General features: G+C 32.7%; 1 protein-coding gene across 18 annotated transcripts in view; it reads right to left on the bottom strand.

Annotated features, from left to right (window-relative positions):
- GPHN (gephyrin) overlaps window positions 1-14,350 on the bottom strand; it is a 645,091-nt gene that overhangs the window by 354,617 nt on the left and 276,124 nt on the right. For all 18 annotated transcript variants that reach the window (XM_040477426.1, XM_040477422.1, XM_040477423.1 and 15 more), the window contains one exon: window positions 2,783-2,840. In XM_040477426.1, the coding sequence (XP_040333360.1) occupies window positions 2,783-2,840 (58 nt within the window). The remainder of the gene's footprint in view (window positions 1-2,782; window positions 2,841-14,350) is intronic.

The following is a 14,350-nucleotide window of genomic DNA, read 5'->3' as shown; positions in this document are numbered from 1 at the left end:
TATTTAAATATTTCTATTTAAATATTTCTATTTAAATATTTCTATTTAAATATTTCTATTTAAAATAAATACACCCAAGGTGGTAGTATAATTGGTATAATTATCTTGGAAAACAGTTTGACTTCATATAGAAAAGCTGAAAATACACATTACTTAAAACCCAGAAATTCCATTCCTTAGTATATACCTCAGACAAACTTTACACAGGATGCTTTTATAAGAATTTTATAACATCATATCTCATAATAGCTCCAAATGGAAGCAAGCTGAATGCCCACTGCAAAGGGGAAGTCTCAATAATTTGTGGTGCAATGGAGTATTTTACAGCAAAAAAACAAAACAAAAAGAACAAAAACAAAACCCTCCAAAATCTTAGCCAAAGAAAACACTATGAATAAATCTCATAGTGTTGAACCAAATAAGTAAGGCACAAAATAATTCATTTAAAATTCAAAGAGAAATACAAATATATTATAATATTTAGGGATGTATATAAAAGTAAAACTAAATAAAAGCAAGGAATGGAAAACAATAAAAACTCAGGGTATTGAGTGGAACACATGGGCATAACTGGGCCAGGAATGTATTTGCACTTTATCCCTTAAGCCTTTGGCCAAGCATCCATTGACTATGAGGTGATATATTGTAATTAATAAATACATGCTTAATTCAAACTATGCATGAACTAAATAATAATTTCTGGTGCTAGAAAAATTGTGAAAGATTACCATACCTTATAAAAATTGAATTGTTTCATTAATCAATTATATTTTAATGTTTATTTATTTTTGACACTGAGAGAGAGAGACAGAACATGAGTGGGAGGAGGGGCAGACAGAGAGGGAGACACAGAATCTGAAGCAGGCCCCAGGCTCTGAGCTGTCAGCACAGAGCTCAAAGTGGGGCTCAAACTCACGGACCAGGAGATCATGACCTGAGCAGAAATCGGATGCTCAACCAATTGAGCCACCCAGGTGCCCCTCATTAATCAATTATAATTTAATAATAAACTACACATATATATTTATTTATACATGTTATATTGTGGATATATTTCAAATTTAAATGCAATTGCACTATTTAGATATTTAAAATTACTCTGTAATTTGCCAACTAAAATGAACATTACAACTAGATATTTCACATTTCCTGCAATTCAAACAAAAAAGATTATATCTGATTTCAGTTGAAAATGCTAATGGTGCCATCAAATAAAAGTTGATGAAATATTTTATAAAAAGGTTTCTTCTGACACTTTAAAAAGCAAGAAGCAATTTCATATTTTTTTATGCCTCAAGCCTCAAACTCTATGAAGCTGTTTTAGATATAATGCCATCAATTAATTTAAAAAATCATATATTAATGTCATCCACGAATCATGTTTTTTTGAAGGAATTTCTTGAGGGATAACTCTTATAACTCTAAAATTTCAAAAATACAATGAAAAATTACTTCTTTAGAGGAAAATATTAAAAAATTGGCAATGTTTTTGCTAATTAATTAAGCTAATAAAAAATACATGAATCCTCTAGCTCTTAAATGGGTCAACAGTTTTGGTTCACTGTTATTACCTCATATATCCTTTTAGGTGATTCCATTTACTAGCATGGCCTCAAGCAATTCTTGGATAAGGACAAGTCCCACTATCAACAGAAAGATAAAATTATCTTCCTTCTGAATTTCAGGCTGATTTATCCAATGATTTAATGAGTATTTGGTTATCTGAGAGAGATTTCAAATTATTAAGTCCAAAATTATTCCTCTTTTCTTTCAAATTTATTCCTTATATCTCCTCTTTCAGTAACATAAGCTGGATTAGACCTAAGGTTTCTCCAAACCAAACTATTTTATGAATTTATATCAAGTTCGAGTGAGTCATTTGACACTTTTTTTATGCTAGAATGTAATTATTGAATTAGTTCCTGATATTGGCTACACAGAACGCCTGACATGTTATAACTAATAGTATATTATTTAATAGAGACTAATTACATTAACGGATTTAAAAATAATGCAAGCAAATTAAAAAATAATTTACTAAGATTTGAGTTTATTGAACTCAATTTTGGAAAGTTTGATTAAATCAAGCTTAATGATTTGTTGAGATCTTTACATGTCATTGTTAAGAATTTAACTCAGTACTGTTACCCTTGACTATTGCTACTCAGTTGTTAAATTTTATTTATGTAACAGATAGTAAATTCAATTCTCACTGGATTGTAAATTGCTCTTACAGAGCAACATGTTATGCTAGAAGACTAATAATCCATAGGACTTAGTAAAATGTTAAAAACAGAAGAATGCAATAATGATGTGATTTTCAAAGAATAAGGTAAATTTTTCATTTAATGTACTACAAATTTTAAGTCGCCGTTTGCATACTGTGTTTTCAATGGAACCAGGAAATATTTTCTAGAAGACTGGTACTATTTATAGTTAGTGAAAGCTTACAGGGAAAATAAATTAAAACAAAATAGAAAGATAATCTGCTATGCATTCTAATGCTTTTATACAGTGTTTCTTAAGTAGATTTTTAACGTAGTTTATAGGAAAGGGTTGTTTTTTGATTTTCCAAATATTTTTCATAGAAATGCATTGATAATGGTAATTGAAATCTATCTGATATATATATATATATATTAAAATAGAATAACTGTGAAATAAATGATATCCTAACACACCCAAAGATTCAATAGTACAAAGAAAAAGCAATCCTTCCCCCCACTTCCCTGACCTGTCAAGATATTAAGTCCTTGTAGAGGTGAAAAATGCCATACTATACCTTGATTTCTTCTATTTCATCTGGTACTATCTTGTATGCTGATATAGTCCCACCCAACCTGAAATTAGGAAAAGAAAATATTCTCAAAACCAGCAATAGTGTAAAAAATATATGGACTATTTCTTCCATTAGCATCAAAATGCCACCAGTAATTGCCCATTGCCCATCCCAGTAACCATGATGTAAAAACAACTTTTTATGCTTAGGTTTTCCATATATTACTTAAAAAGTGGTAGATAATGAATGACTACAAAAAGAGGAAATATTAAGTTATATTTTTAACTATAAGTAAACTTCTCTCATTGATACTTTTAATGATGCTACCACTTTTACTGACGGATTCTGTCACAACTAAGATGTATGAAGCACTAATAGCAGACAGTAGTTTCCTTATTGGTTTGTTTTTAATTAACAGAATTTACTTTTTAGAGTACTTCTGAATTTACAAAAAACATTGAGTAGAAAGTAAAGAGATTTATTTCCCAGATTTCCCATCACAGTTTTCCTTGTTATTAATATCTCAGTGTTGTACATGAGTCACAATTAATGAACCAATAATGATTTTGCTTCTTTTTAAAAATAATGTATGGAGTGCCTAGGTGACTCAGTTGGTAAAGCATCTGACTTCGGCTCAGGACATGATCTCATGGCTCATGGGTAGGAGCCCAGCATCTTGGATCTTTGGTGTTAGCATGGAGCCCTGTGTCTCCCTCTCTCTCTGCCCCTCTCCCACTAAGGCTTTTACTTTCTCAAAAATAAACATTAAAAAAAAATAATTTAAACAAGAGTCAGAGAGGTGTGTCCAGCATTGTCCAAAGGAAAGAGATGAGTGTTTTGAGGATTACAATTTAATTCCTAAAATACAATCTTTGTCTTGAGGGAGTGAGGTTATTACATGCCATGTTCACCTGTTTGAAATTTTTTTTTTTTTTGAAATTAGCTAAGATTTGTGTAACGCTTATCATTTGCCAGGCATGTGATGTATCATCTAATTCTTATAACTGTTATCATTGTAAAAACGGGGAAACAGAGACACAGAGTGATCCAGTAATTTTCACAATTGAAGGAGGCAACTGAGATGCACATTAATTGTAAAATATATAACAGATTTCAAATACTTGATACAAAAAAGACTAATTTAAAACAACTGAGTACATTTTAAAACAATATGATTGATATATTGAGTTAAATTATGTTATTAAAGTTAACACCATCTACTTCTTTTCAGTTTTTAAAAAGTCACTACTAAAATTTTTAAATTAAAGATAGCTTGCATTTCTTGGCGATTATCATATATCCATCAAATAGGAATTCTAAGTTCTCAAACTCCAAGATTATTTACCTATCATTACTCAGATTCAGTGCTTAAAAAGGAACTTTCTGATTACTTATTTGACTTTATAAGTATCTGAATTTAGAAAAGAGAGAATCACAAATAAGGCATTTACACACTTTAGATACTTTAGGATATCATCTCCTGTCTCAAAAGTAAATTAATAAATGACATTTTTGGGGCTGCTGGTGATTAAGTGTCTAACTCTTGAGTTTGGCTGAGCTCATGATCTCATGCTTCATGGGTTTAAGCCTCAAGTCAGGCTCTGTGCTGACAGCATGGAGCTTGCTTGGAATTCTCTCTTTCTCTCTGCCCCTCCTCAACTCATGCGTGCTTGCTTATGTACTCTCTTTCTCTCTCAAAATAAATAAATAAATGTATAAAAATGACATTCTGGTTTCCATTAAAAAATAACTTTATCTGGCCAAATGAATTTTATTGAAAAGTCTACATTTAAACTCTTTAATATTACTATTTATACTTGCTAATGGAAATAGGGTTCATATCTTGATTTGAGAATTACTTCCTAGATTTAAAGTGCCACAACTGAAAGATGAAAACACTCATGACATTTAACTTAATTCATATTATACAATATATATAAGTGATATACCAAAGAAGACCATAGTAAGTAACTAGCAAACGAGGACATGGCTACTAAAATGAAAAATTATATAACCATTTTTAAATTTTTTTAGAGAGAATGTGAGTCAGGGACAGGGGCACAGGGGGAGAAGAGAGAGAGGAGAGAGGAGAGAGGAGAGAAAGAGGAGAGAGAGATGAGCGAGGAGAGAGAGAAAGAGAGGAGACAGAAAATGAATCTCAAGCAGGCTCCATGCTCAGCATAGAGCCTGATGTGGGGCTCAATCCCAAAACCCTGGGATTATGACCTCAGCTGAAATCAAGAGTCAGACACTCAAGTGACTGAGCCACCCAGATGCCCCTATATAACCATCTGTAAGATGTTTGAAGTAGGCATTTAAAAAATGTTTTCACTGTCAATTATTTAAGTTTTCAAATTAAAAGTTGAGATTGTTGGGATATCAATGAAGAAATTAGAGCAAAAAAACTATTGAAAACTCAAGGACTTCAATTTAGAGTCTTGCAAATAATGGGTTAATTTTATTCTTTGAGTTTATGTTATGTAATAGATACAACCAAGGGAATGAGGATGCAAAGAAATCACAGTCTTGTATGGAAGCAGATTGAGTAAACAAGTATCTGTAATATAAAGCAGTAAAGTATCACAACAGAACTAGGCAGAAGTTGAAAGTTTGAAATTATTTCAAAAAAAGAGTTTTTAAAAAATACCTATCATTGTAAAATAAACTGATAATAACACAAGCAGCCCACAACAACTTTTAAATAAATGGCTATTACAGAAATACTTTTGATTTGTTAGTACAATTATGATTCAAAGATGCAGTGTTGATAACAGTTGACTTCTGGAAGAAAAATTAAAAAGTTGCTATGATAAACTTCAATAAACAACTCATTTTCTCTTGATTAATGTTGACTAACAGTACTCAAATACTGCCTTTCCTGAAATCCCAACCTAGGGAAGGTAAACTTCCAGATTAGTATTTCTACATCAGCTCAAATCAATTATAATAGTCTTTTTTTTTTTAAGTTTATTTACATATTGAGACAGAGAGAGAGAACAAGCTGGGGAAGGACAGAGAGAAAGAAGAGAGAAATCCCAAGTAGGCTCCACACTGTCAGCGCAGAGCCCAACATGAGGCTTGAACTCACAAACTGTGAGATCATGACCTGAGCTGAAAGCAAGAGTTGGACGCTTAACCGACTGAACCACCCAGGCACCCCTCAATCATAATGGTCTTAAATGTTTTAATTTAATTAATTTATTTTTTATTTGAGAGAGAGAGAGAGATTGAGTGAGTGAGTGAGTGAGTGGGGAAGAGGGGCAGAGGGAGAGAGAGAATCTTAAGCTCCATGCTCAGCAAAGAGCCTTATGAGGGGCTTGATCCCATGACCCTATGATCATGGACCGAGTTGAAATCAAGGGTTGGATATTCAACTGACTGAGCCACCCAGCCATCTCTGGTTTTAACTGTTAAAAAAAGGCAAGTAAAATATGATTTAATATGAACCTACTTGGATTAAAATGGATATGGGAGATACAAATAATATGCATATGAATAGTATGCTGACAAAACAGTAGGATAATTGTATTCATTTTTTTTTTAATTTTTTTCAACGTTTATTTATTTTTGGGACAGAGAGAGACAGAGCATGAACGGGAGAGGGGCAGAAAGAGAGGGAGACACAGAATCGGAAACAGGCTCCAGTCTCTGATCCATCAGCCCAGAGCCCGACGCGAGGCTCGAACTCACGGACCGGGAGATCGTGACCTGGCTGAAGTCGGATGCTTAACCGACTGCGCCACCCAGGCGCCCCTAGGATAATTGTATTCTAAAACAAAGGAGACTTGGAGGGCGTCTGTATTATACATAACACAGAGTAAAAAAAAATTTAAGATGATATAACATCAGAAAAAAAATCTCATAAAAAGAAAATCTAGAAGTAATGAAAAAAAAAAGAAACAAACAAAAAAACTGAGTCATAAGTGAGTTTAAACAAAGAAAGTTCAAGGGTTGCCTGGGTGGCTCAGTCGGTAAGCGTCCGACTTCAGCTCAGGTCATGATCTCACACTCCATGAGTTTGAGCCCCACATCGGGCTTTGTGCTGACAGCTCAGAGCCTGAAGCCTGCTTCAGATTCTGTGTCTCCCTCTCTCTCTGCACCTCCCCTGCTAATGGTCTCTCTCTGTCTCAAAAATAAATAAAAACATTAAAAAATTTTAAAAATAAAAAAAAAAGAAAGTTCAAGAATAAACTTACTTCAAACTATCTTTTTTTCCTATTCCGCAACTAAAACCAAATTACGGTAACTTCACCATCAATTTTGTCCCATGAACTGATTACTGAAGATACATTTCTATTTTTGTGGCATCAAGAAACATTTAAAATACTTATAAATTTAGCATACTATCAATATTCCATTGTTACTGCACTCAAGGCAGAATCTTTCCAATTTTCATGTTCTTTCCATTACAATACACTTCTCATTGTTGAACAAAGACTACACACTAGTAGAGTTCTAATTTACTCTAGTCAATATATAAAAATGGTATTACATTGACAGTGACAGTGGTAATAATAGTACCAATACTACTAGTATTAGTATATTGAGCATTTACATGTATTTACATGTATTTTCTCATTTAACTCCTATAACCTATGACGATTATGAAAAAAATGAGACAAGCAATTTTTTTGAAATTCCCAGAACTAGTAATGGCAGAGCTTGGCTTAAGAACCGAGTTCTAAAATTCATAAGAAGATTGTAAAACTCATATGAAAATTCAAGAGACACACAATAGTCAATCACAAAAAGAAGAAAGTTCGAGGATTCCCACTTGCTGATTTCAAGTTACTAGAAGGCTACAGGAATCAATACAAAGTGGTACTGGTATAAGGACAGACGTATAGCAACAGAGTGCAACTAAAAGTCCATAAATTAAAGTCACATTTATGGTCATCTGGTTTTTGTTTTCCTTTTTATTTTGCCATGGAAAATACATGTAATAAATTTGCATTTTAACATGTATGATTCAGTGATGTCAATTACATTCACAGTGATATGCAACTGTCATTACTATTTCCAAGCTTTCTATTACATAAGCAGAAAATCTATAACTATTAAGTAATTGATGTCCCATTTTCTCCAGATTTTTTCTTTATGAATTTGACTACTTTAAGAACCTCATATAAGTGGAATCATAAAATATCTGTCCTTTTGTGTGTGGGTAATTTCACTCCGCATAGTGTTTTCAAGCTGCATCCACATTGTAGCATGTATCAAGTACCACTTTATTCCTTTTAATGACTGAATAATACCTCATGATGCATATATACTACATTTTATCTATTCATCTGTTAGTGAACACTTAAAATTATTCCCATTTTTTTGTTATTATGAATAATGCTGCAACCAACATTGGAATATAAGTATCTGAGTCTATCTTTTTAATTCTTTTAGGTATATACCTAGGAGGTGGAAATGCTCAGTCATATGGTAACTCTAAGTTTAGCACTCAGGCACTGCCAAACAGTTTTTCACAGTGGCTATACCATTTTACGTCACCACCAGCAATGTGTGAGGGTTCTAATTCATGCTTACCAACACTTGTTATTTTTATCTTTGTGTGTTTTTTTAATTTATTTTTCAAATGTTTATTTTTGACAGAGAGAGAGAGAGAGACAGAGAGAGACAGAGCATGAGCGAGGGAAGGGCAGAGAGAGAGGGAGACACAGAATTCGAAGCAGGCTCCAGGCTCTGAGCTGTCAGCACAGAGCCCAACGCAGGGCTTGAACTCACAGACCGTGAGATCATGACCTGAGCCGAAGTCGGACACTCAACCGACTGAACCACCCAGGTGCCCCAGTGTGTGTGTGTGTTTTTTTTAATGGCCACCCTAATAAGTATAAACTGGTAATTCTTTGTAGTTCTGACTTGTATTTCCATAACAACTAGTGATGTAGAGCATCTTTTCAGATGTTTGCTGGCCATTTGTTTATCTTCTTTGGAGAAGTATCTCTATTCAGGTCCTCTGGCCATTTGCATTCACATTGGGTTGTCTTTTTGTTATTTAGTTGTAGTTCTTTACATATTCTGGATATTAAATACTATCTAATATATGATTTCCAAATATTTTATCTCTTTCATTTTCTTTTTTTTTAATATGAAATTTATTGTCAAATTGGTTTCCATACAACACCCAGTTCATTTTCTATCTTGATAATGTCTGTTGACATAGTAAGGCTTTTAATTTTGGTTAAGTCCAATTTATCTTTTTTTTTGTTGTCGTTGCTAATGTTATTGGTATCGTATATAAAAATCCATTATCACAGAAACAGTAATTCAAAAGGATACATGCATCCCTATGTTTACTGAAGCATTATTTACAACAGCCAAATTATGGAAGCAGCCCACATGTCCATCGAAGATGAATGGATAAAGATGTGGTATATATACAATGGAATGTTATTCAGCCATAAAAAAGAATGCCATTCACAACAGCATAGAGCTAGAGAATATACTGCTAAGAGAAATAAGTCAGAGAAAGACAAATACCATATGATCTCACTCAAGTGTAGAATTTAAGAACTAAAATAAATGAACAAAGGAGAAAAAAGAGATAAACCAAGAAATAGACTCTTAACCATCGAGAACTGAGGTTTACTAGAGGGGAGGTTGGGGGTGGTGGTGAAATAGGTGATGGGGATTAAAGAGTACACTTAACATGATGAAAAACAAACATCCGTTGCCAAATCCAAGATCATCCAGCTGTTCTAACAGTATTTGTTAAAGAGACTTTTCTTTCCCAAAGCTGTTGTTACAACTTTGACTTAGCATCCTTGTCTAAGATCAATTTCCCATACATATATGGATTTAGTTCTGGTTCCTCAATTCTATTCCACTGGTCTATAGGTCTATTTTATAACAGTGCCACACTGTTTTGATTTTGGTAACCTTTGTAGTGAGTTTTGAAATTGGGAAACATTCTCCAATTTTGTTCTTCTTTTACATAATTGTTTTGGCTGTTTGTGGCCCCTTGTAATTTCATAATTTCAGGTATGGTTTTCTCATTTCTATTTTTAAAAGGCTGAATTTTGATAGGGTTTACACTGAATCTGTAGATCACATTGACTAGTACTGACATCTTAATAATATGAAGTCCTCCAATCCATGAACATGGGATGACTTTTCATTTCTTTAGCTAATCTTCAGTTTTTTTTCAGCAGCTTTTGTAATTTTTCACTGTACAAGTCTTTTATTTCCTAGGTTAAATTTATTCCTAGACATTTTACTTTTCAGATGGCATTTTAAAAGGAATTGCTTTTAATTTCCTTTTCAGATTATTTATGCAGGTATATAGAACTGTGTAATTTTTGTGTTCTTCTACCCTGGAATTTTAGTGGACTCTTTTGTTGGCTATAACTTTTTTTTGGATTCCATAGGATATTCTATATACAGAATCAGAGTTAACTGTGAATAGCAATAGATTTACATTTTCCTGAACAGTATGGATGTCTTTTATTTCTTTTCCATGTCTAAATGCTTTGGCTAGAACTTCCAATGCAGTGTTCAATATCAGTGGTGAAAATAAACACTCTTGTCTTGTTCCTGGATTTAAAAGAAAAGTTTTTCCGTTTTTCACCACTGAGCATGTTAGATGTGTTTTTCATGTCTTTTGTCATGTTAAGGAAGTGCCCTTCTACTCCTAGTTTTCAAAGTATTTTCATCAAAAAAGGGTGTTAGATTTTAAATTTTTGTTAAATGCATTTTGTGTCAAATGAGATGATGATGTGGGTTTTTTTTTCCCATTCTTTAATGTGTTGTATTACAGTGATTTTATTATATTGAACTATTCTTGAATTCCTGTGATAATCTTATTTGGTCATGGTGTATAATCCTTTTGATATGTTGTTGAATTCCGTTTCCTAGTATTTTGAGTATTTTTTGTACCTATATGTATTCATAATGGATACTGGTCTGTAATTTTCTTTTCTTGTGATGTCTTTTTCTGGCTTTCGTATCAAGGTTATGCTGGCCTCATTAGAGATGTTCTATCCTCTTGAATTTTTTGGAAGATGTTGAGAAGCACTGGTGTTAATTCTTCTTTAAGTGTTTGGTTTCATTCACAAGTGAAGTCATCTGGTCCTAGATGTTTCTTTGTTGGGAGGTTTTTGATTACTGTTCAATCTCTTTATTTGTTATAGATCTGCTGATATTTCCTATTTCTTCTGTCAGTTGAGGTAATTCACATGTTTCTTGGAATCTATCTATTCATCTAGGTCATCCATTTGTGGGCATACAATTGTTCACAGTATTCTTTATAATCCTTTTATTTTTGAAAGTTGGTAGTAATATTCCCACCTTCATCTCTGATTAGCTTTTGTATCTTCTCTTTTTTCTTAGTCAATCTAGCTAAGATTTTCTTAATTTTTTCAAAGAACAAACTTTTGGTTTCATTTTCTCTGTTGTTTTTCTATTCTTCTGTATTTCATTTATCTCCATCCAAATCCTTATCATTTTCTTCCTTTCTCCCTTTTCTTTTTCCCTCTTTCTATCCTTGCATTATTGTCTTATCTTGTGTTTAGCTGATTTTTTTCTTTTTCTTTGTAATGAATTACAGTAAAAGCTTGATTACAAATAACATGTTCTTTGGGTGTTCTGCAAGATGAGCAAACATTTCTAATAAATTTCAAATTAATAAATGAGTGATGTCTTATGAGTAGTATATGATACTGAATGTCACATGATCACAACTGAGGCAATGGTTCTTGAAATTTGCTTTGATGTACAAGCATGTCTCCACAACAAATTATGTTTGGAAACCAAGGTTTTACTGTATTTTGATTCCTTTGTCATTTTCTGTTATGTATCTTTTAGATATTTTCTTTGTGGCTTTCATGAGGAATATATTTAACTTCCTAAATTTATAACAATCTGGTTGAATTGATAACTTAACTTCAATAGCATAAAAAAAAAAAAACCTCTGCTACTCTATACCTCTATTCTCCTCCCACTCTTATGTTGTTGTCACAACTGTGTTTGCTAGTTTGGGGTTTAGTTGTCACTTCTTTTCCAGTTCTTCAAGGTATAAAGTTAGCTCATTCATTGGAGATATTTCTTCCTTTCTAATGATGGCATTTCTAGCTATAAATATCCCTCTGAACAGTGCTTTCACAGCATCTCATGAATTCTGGTATGTTGTGTTTTGTTTTCATCTGTCTCAAAATATTTTACTAATGACTACTTTTTGAACCACTGGTTAAGAATGAATTACTTAATTTTCACATACTGTCAATTTTCTAGTTTCCCCCTTTGTTAATTTCTAGCTTCATCCCATTGTGGTCAGAGAAGATACTTTATATGATTTTAATCTTTTTAAATTTACTGAGACACCTTTTGGTAGCCTAACATTTGCTTTATTATGTAAAGTGTTCCATATCTCTTTTTGTATGTTGTCAACAATTGCCTATTGAAGCATAACTATGCCTGGCTTTCCTAACTTATTTTAAGTATTAAGTATGATAATTCATTAATTTTCTTAATACAGATTTCTTTTAAAAGTTTTAATTATATGACTTTTCTGAATGAAATAGTCTACTACCTATGTAATAAAATAAAGAAATATGTAGATAGTGGTTATTGCCATAAGTGAAACCATTCCAGAAAAAAAAAAAAAGGTCCAAATTTATTGGTAATAGTGATGTTCAAAGGTAATTCAGAGTTGCTCTGAAATATTTTAATTTTCTGTCCCTACCTAAAATCTGCTTCTCCTTTACTTTTCTCCAATTTTTGCTGTAGTAAATATTACTTCATCCAGAAGTCCATGTCAGAATTGTGGAAATATTCTTGGATGTCTTCCTCTTAGTCCCCACAACAATTAGTAACTGAGTCATATTTCTACTTAGCTTAATTTATCTTGAAAATACTTATTCCTCTACTTCCAGATTGTTATTTAAGAGTTTATAATTTCTAACCACAGTTTTAACAGTATCCTTATCATAGATGCACCAGTCAGACCTTTCTAAAATGTAATTTTTGTCATGTTGCATCCTTATTTTATATTTAATATCTTAAGTTTGATGAAACAACTCCCTTTGTAACCCAATTTTTGACTCCATTTTTTTTCTCATTTCCTGTTACACTCTCACAGCCTCTTTATTCTAGCCATGCACAATTATCAGTAGTTTCATTAATGCATTAGGCATTCCCTTGCCTCTTTGTCTTTGTATTATCCCTAAGCTGAAAGCCCTTCTGCATCCCTGACTCTCCTAATTATCCTTCAGGAGCAAAATATCACTTTCACAGGATTTATCTAGATTCTAGAATCAGAGATATGCTCTTTTTCTACTATAAGTAGTACCTTACTCTTACCTGCATTCTGGGATTTATTGTTGTTGTTGTTGTTGTTATATTTATTATTTACCCAGAGATCTATATTTCCCATTAGATTAGGAAGGTGCAGATTACATTTTGAGTTAGTTTTGTAACTGACAAACAGTGGTCACTTAAAGCTTGGTAAAAATGTTCAGTAAATTAATGAATGATGAAAATGTTAACCACACTCTTCAGGGAATCCTTTGTTAAAAGCAGTATCTCCATTTTAATAATTTTTATCATACATTTTTGGTACACACAATGTGGTCTAAACTGACTTCTTTTATAAAATAATTCTTAGATGTCTTAGTTTGAGCAGTATTGTACTCTCAGAGCTTTCAACTTGACAGAAGAAGTAGGAAATGTTCAGTGATTTTATAAGAAGCCAAACTACTGCTTCATACATTAGTATTAATGAATTAGCCTTATGTAGACAATATTCTAAAAATATCTGTGCATAGGGCTTGGTTCTCTCTATTTTAGAAGTTATCAGATGTCACTTAAACATTAAGTAAGGTTAATCTTTTTTCCTCCCAGGGAGATCGTGTTATCTAAATGATGCTAAAGATTATGATCCCATTAGAAAACTTCTATCAGATATAAAAGGGAGACTACTAGACTTATGTAACATACACGCATATCCAACAAATTCCACAAGTGGTTATTTTAGTCTATTTTTATCCTATGTTTAAGGCCCTGTGGTACTCAATAAAGTCCTAGCACCAACTCTAATTAAAATTCAAACCTAAAATTGTTACAAGAAATTATATCTCCTAATAATGTGGCTTATCACTGGTTTAAGATTTACAGTGTTAAGACAAAAAATGGTAAAATTATCAAATCAAGAAACTGGATGTCCCTTCATTCAATTATATTTCTGCCACTTATTTGTCATAAATGTTTCATTCAACAATTATTTCTTTCTCATAATACTTTTTGATTTCTTTTTTTTTTTTTAATTTTTTTTTCAACATTTATTTATTTTTGGGACAGAGAGAGACAGAGCATGAATGGGGGAGGGGCAGAGAGAGAGGGAGACACAGAATCGGAAACAGGCTCCAGGCTCTGAGCCATCAGCCCAAGCCTGACGCGGGGCTCGAACTCACGGACCCGCGAGATCGTGACCTGGCTGAAGTCGGACGCTTAACCGACTGCGCCACCCAGGCGTCCCAGTACTTTTTGATTTCTTAAAGTTATCTTAAATGCTATAAATCACCATATGCCTCAAATAAATATAAATAATACAAATATAAAATCACC

Source organism: Herpailurus yagouaroundi, unplaced genomic scaffold (genome assembly GCF_014898765.1).
Source record: "Herpailurus yagouaroundi ecotype Mexico unplaced genomic scaffold, PumYag 141, whole genome shotgun sequence".
In the NCBI taxonomy this organism is placed as follows: Eukaryota; Metazoa; Chordata; class Mammalia; order Carnivora; family Felidae; genus Herpailurus; species Herpailurus yagouaroundi.
This window is presented reverse-complemented; position numbering and strand designations above follow the sequence as displayed.